General features: G+C 51.0%; 1 protein-coding gene across 1 annotated transcript; it reads left to right on the forward strand.

Moving 5' to 3' along the window:
* Window positions 1-474: 474 nt before the first annotated feature.
* On the forward strand, window positions 475-4,181 carry FABP1 (fatty acid binding protein 1). The gene is made up of 4 exons (XM_013177178.3): window positions 475-595; window positions 1,516-1,688; window positions 3,489-3,581; window positions 4,047-4,181. The coding sequence occupies exons 1-4, from the start codon at window positions 529-531 to the stop codon at window positions 4,095-4,097; spliced, it is 384 nt and encodes a 127-aa protein (XP_013032632.1). The 5' UTR covers window positions 475-528; the 3' UTR covers window positions 4,098-4,181.
* The last annotated feature ends 538 nt before the right edge of the window (window positions 4,182-4,719 follow it).

Raw genomic sequence — 4,719 nt, forward strand, 5'->3', positions numbered from 1 at the left:
CAAAACCCCACTTAGGAAGGACCACGAGGCATCTGCAGGAGGGAACTGGCTGCTCCCTGCCAGCGCACAGCCTCCGCTCCTCCTGCCCACGCTGAAGACCTGGTGCACACACCAGAAACCCCACTGCTGTCAGCCCCAGGGGACACCATCTCTTCCTCCGCCTTCTCTTCCAGATGTGCACTTCCAGTCTGCAAGCTGATTAGGTGACTTGGCTCGTTACCCTGATAATTAATCTTTTTGCACATCTTTTTTTTTATTTAGTTTGTTTATGGATGCCACGTTGCCACCTCCATAAAACCCGTTTATGGGATCTTCTCTGCCCCCACGCTGTAAATTGAGGTCCGTAAGATGTCGAGCAATTTATCACTGACCATTGCCCAGTTTTATGTTAATGTTTGAACATGGCAATAAAAGAATTACGTCGTCTTACCTCTGACCAACTTTAGGGCAAAAGGTCCTTATAAAACCAAGCTCTGCTTCCCAGCAAGGCATCTTCTCTTGCTTTGGGAGCACAGAGAGCCTTTCATCATGAGCTTCACTGGAAAGTACGAGCTCCAGTCCCAGGAAAATTTTGAGCCTTTTATGAAAGCCCTTGGTAAGTGCCTGCATGCATCGGGTGCTGCTTTGCTTCCTCACTTTGCACTAATATTTGGACTAACCCATCCCTGCTGATGTGCTGGTGATGTGCATGGAAAATTTTCCTCTCTCTCTCATCTTGCAATTCTTGTTTTTTAAATGTGTGCGTGGAGATGTGACCTCAAAATAGAAGGGGAAGCATCTCTTTCATGATGGTTAGAGATCAAGAGACACTGGGTGAAATTGTACAGCTGGCACGAAAATGGTCCTGGCAGCTCAGGGCAGCTGTAGACAGCTCACTGTGATGCCGCTCGGTGATGCTGCAAAGCTCCAGGCTCCACTGTTCATCAGAAAAATAGCCAGGCTGTTTAAATGCTCAGTGATGAATGTGGCTGGTGACATTTCCATCACGGGGTGTGCAGGGACTCAGGAGAGGTTGCACTACTTCTGCATCACCACGTGCAGGAGGGGCTCTACCTGCCAGGTCAGCTCCAGGGTTTGGGAGAAGACTTTGGTGACCTGCTTCTGAGGGACCCTGAATCTCATGGAAAAAAAAAAAATAATAAAAATACTTGATTTCCTCTTTCTGCCTTGATTTATTCTGTTTTCTCTGCTTGCTTCTCAGCAAAGGAAGGAAAATTGGGTTTCTTCTTTCCCTCTGATGCTTGGCCAGAGAGGTAGCTGTTCTGCTCCCAGCCACATCGGTGGGACAAGGAAGAAGTCTAGTTCCCACATCAAACCATGTCCAGGAGGACATGATTTGTTATTCCCCCTCCCCACCAGACTCAGGGACACATTGCCCTTGGGGAACTGTCATCCTTGTGGGGCTTTTCCACATGGGATCCTCCCGGCTGTGGAGGTCCCAAATCCCACCGCATTCATTAGGCAGCAGCAACCTGCCCACCCGTGGCTCCTCCTAACATCCCTGTTCCTGTGCAGGGCTTCCTGATGAACAGATCCAGAAGGGCAAGGACATGAAGAGCATTTCGGAAATCGTGCAGGATGGAAATAAGTTCAAGGTTACCGTCACCACTGGCTCCAAAGTGCTGAGCAATGAGTTCACCATCGGGGAGGAGTGTGAGATGGAGCTGCTGACGGGAGAGAAAGTCAAGGTGAGTGACCAGCTCCCTTTCCACCAGGGCTACAGGGGCTCGGAGCATTGCATTTCCATTCCAGCCATCCCCCCTGTGCCTGGGATAAAGGGAACGACCACATCTTGTGTATTAAATCTGACACTGGACAAAGACCTGGGTAAATTTGCCAGCCTGGTCCCATCTCTGGCAGTTTGCATGTGGGATTTAAGATAATGGGAAGGAGCTAATTGCTGAAACCAAGCCTGCAGGTGTGACACCCCCTGCCCTGCTCCTTGCGGGTCCTCAGCAAGTCCCTTAGGGACACATTTCAGAAAATGACAGTGTGTTTCTGTGCGACCTTTCTGAGAAACTCAGAGCCTGAGACTCTGAGGTTTCGCCTTCCCTCTGCTTTTACGAGACACCATGCAAGCTCCCCTCTCAGCACCTCTGCAGATGAAGCTTTGCATTTCTAAAGCTGTTTTACTGGAAAACACTGGGAATCAGTATTTTAATAGCCGGGTTGGAAAAGGAGAATAGAGAGGCTTTGGTAAATCCTTCTGACAACAAAAGATCTGAAAGATTTAAGGTGGAAAAGGGTTGACTTTTGTCACGCTCCAACGCGAGACATACGCCCCCCCCTCCATTTTGTTGACTCAAAGGTAGCACAGGAAAGGCAGCCAATGAATCATAAACCAATAAAACTGTCCTTTTAAGTCCCAGAGGCTCTTGGCTTGTCTGCTAGCCTTTCCCACTGCTTCTGTTTATGCTGGGTGAGATGATTTGGCAAGGTGAGGATTTATCACCCTTGAAATTGGGTCAGCTCCAGTTCCTGGGCGATAGTTGACAATGGTTCATAAAATGTCAGGATGGCACTGCTGGCAAATATTGCCTCTCACCTCTACCTTGGGAGAAGATGATATTGCAGGGATTTTGGGCACAGGAGGAATGATCACCAAAGAAACGCCCCGCTCTGAGAGCGGTTCTTGCCCTAGCACGATTTCTAGCATCACTGAGGTCCCTTGCTCAGAAACGAGGGGCTGTTTGATGAGTTTTAGCTTGCCTAAATCAGCAGCTTGAGGGCAGGTGAAGATGTCTTGCAGCTGGACAGACAGATGAACAGAAACGGGTTTTGCTGTCTGCATAATTTCAGTGATCGATGATAGCTGCCCTGGGGGTGTCAGTGCTGTCTGAAGCCCTTTTATACGTACAGCTCTTGGGGGGGCAGAGACTCAACAGACATGCCCATCCCCCTGAGACCCTCCCAGTCATGACTGTGTTTCCAGAAGCTCTTTAAGTTGTTTCCCAGCTTGACTGAGACCCACACCAGCCCCATACCTCAGGTCCCCACCCCTCCCCCCCAAAAGGAGGGTCCTACAGCGATGTGCAATGGGTGGGTGGTGAACAGAAGATGTAGCACTCATGTGAGACCCAGGCCCAGCTCAGGTGGCTCCACAGCGCTCTGCCTGGAGGTGTGCAGGTCCTCCTGGTCTGTCTGTGGTGCTGTGGCTCCCTGCTCTAGCATATAACAGTGCAGGAGCCATGAGCGAGTCCCAGTTTGGATGGGAGGAGAGGTAGGTGCAGCAGCAAAATGGCACCTCTGTCACGGAGGCCTGCAGAGCCCAAAGTAAATAGCCATAACCCTTGTTGTGTTGTAGTCATCACCAGCACAACCCTCCCTCGTCCTCCTGGGAAAGCCAAAATCGCTGGGGGAGCAGCTTGGTCCCAACAGCTTGCACAGAGGATGGTGGCAACTCAGTACGGAAGGGGGAGGCCGAAATGCAGGGGGCGATGCGGTGTGCAGTGCTAACGTGATGCCTCTGTCTCATCCCTCCTCAACAGGCTGTTGTTCACATGGAGGGCAACAACAAGCTGGTTGCAACTCTGAAGGGGCTGAAATCCGTCACCGAACTCAACGGAGACACCATCACCCATGTAAGTGGAGTAACAGTGCGTACAGCTGCCTGCAGGGCCCCCACTGGGGCCAGGCCCTACGAAGCCTCCGGTGGTGCTGGGGGCCTCAGACGGGTGCTGGAGCCAAAGCTGATCAGCTGGCCAGGCAATTAAGGCATTTTTGGGGTGTAGTGTGATGCACAAAGTACCCGTTGAGACCCATTGATGATCAAAGTTACATGTAATGGGGACATGTTCTCAGGCAGAGGCATAGGCTTATGGCAGGGCCTGGCAGTTTTAAAGAAGAGGGGTGCGGCAGAGAGATCCCAGCCAGTGTCAGATTATCCCTATCTGCTTTGGAATAGTCATGAATGTATCCAAAGCTTTAACAATTTGATTTATGGGCGATAGACTGGGGACCAGTCCTGTTTTGCAAGACCAGATCCTTTCTAAATAGAGTTTGGAGCCAAGTGCAATGCGAAGTTAACCACTTCCATTATTTTTCAGACAATGACCCTGGGAGACCTCACCTACAAGAGAATCAGCAAGAGAATCTAGAGACCCTCTGCACACCTATCATTTTACTGTGTAAAATGTGTCCATTAAAGTAAAATTTATATTAAAACCTCTTCATTATTATCATCAACCTCTTCACGGTTGTTTTAAAGAGGCGCAAGCCTCCAAAACTCACACAAAACCTGGTAGCAACTGGGCAACAGCCTGAGCCGAGGCTGTGATGATGGTGGTGAATGAAGCAGGGGTGGGGGGAGGCTCAGAGCCAGTGTGTGACCCTCTGTGTTGGTCATCTGTTGACTCAGATGTCCTCCACCCCAACAAGTGCTCTGCCAGCCCCCTTCTGGCACCAGCATCCTTGCTGGGACATCCCGGCGGGTTGTACCCACGCGACTCGGTGGATGGAATAGCACCAAGGCCAGGGAAAGGGTTCTGTCCCCTTTCCTTGAAGATTTAGCCAAAGTGACCACAAGGTGATTGGTAGGGCCAGAGAATGGGGTGGTGGAGGGTGGCAGATGGCTGGGGACGAGGAAATGTGGGTGATCCTGCCTGGAAAACTGCCCTGGGATAGGGACCAGCACTGGGGGAGTTCAGGCATCCCAGCTGCCATCCCTACCCTCATCCCCAAGAACTCCCAGCCCTACAGGCTCTGGCCACCCCATCACCA

The sequence above is a fragment of the Anser cygnoides genome, chromosome 4, assembly GCF_040182565.1.
Source record: "Anser cygnoides isolate HZ-2024a breed goose chromosome 4, Taihu_goose_T2T_genome, whole genome shotgun sequence".
Classification (NCBI taxonomy): domain Eukaryota; kingdom Metazoa; phylum Chordata; class Aves; order Anseriformes; family Anatidae; genus Anser; species Anser cygnoides.

Coding starts and splice junctions, on each gene's coding strand:
- FABP1 (XM_013177178.3), top strand. CDS start 529: ATGAGCTTCACTGGAAAGTACGAGCTCCAGTCCCAGGAAAATTTTGAG. Junction 1,689..3,488: donor TGACGGGAGAGAAAGTCAAG/GTGAGTGACCAG, acceptor CCTCCTCAACAG/GCTGTTGTTCACATGGAGGG. Junction 3,582..4,046: donor ACGGAGACACCATCACCCAT/GTAAGTGGAGTA, acceptor ATTATTTTTCAG/ACAATGACCCTGGGAGACCT.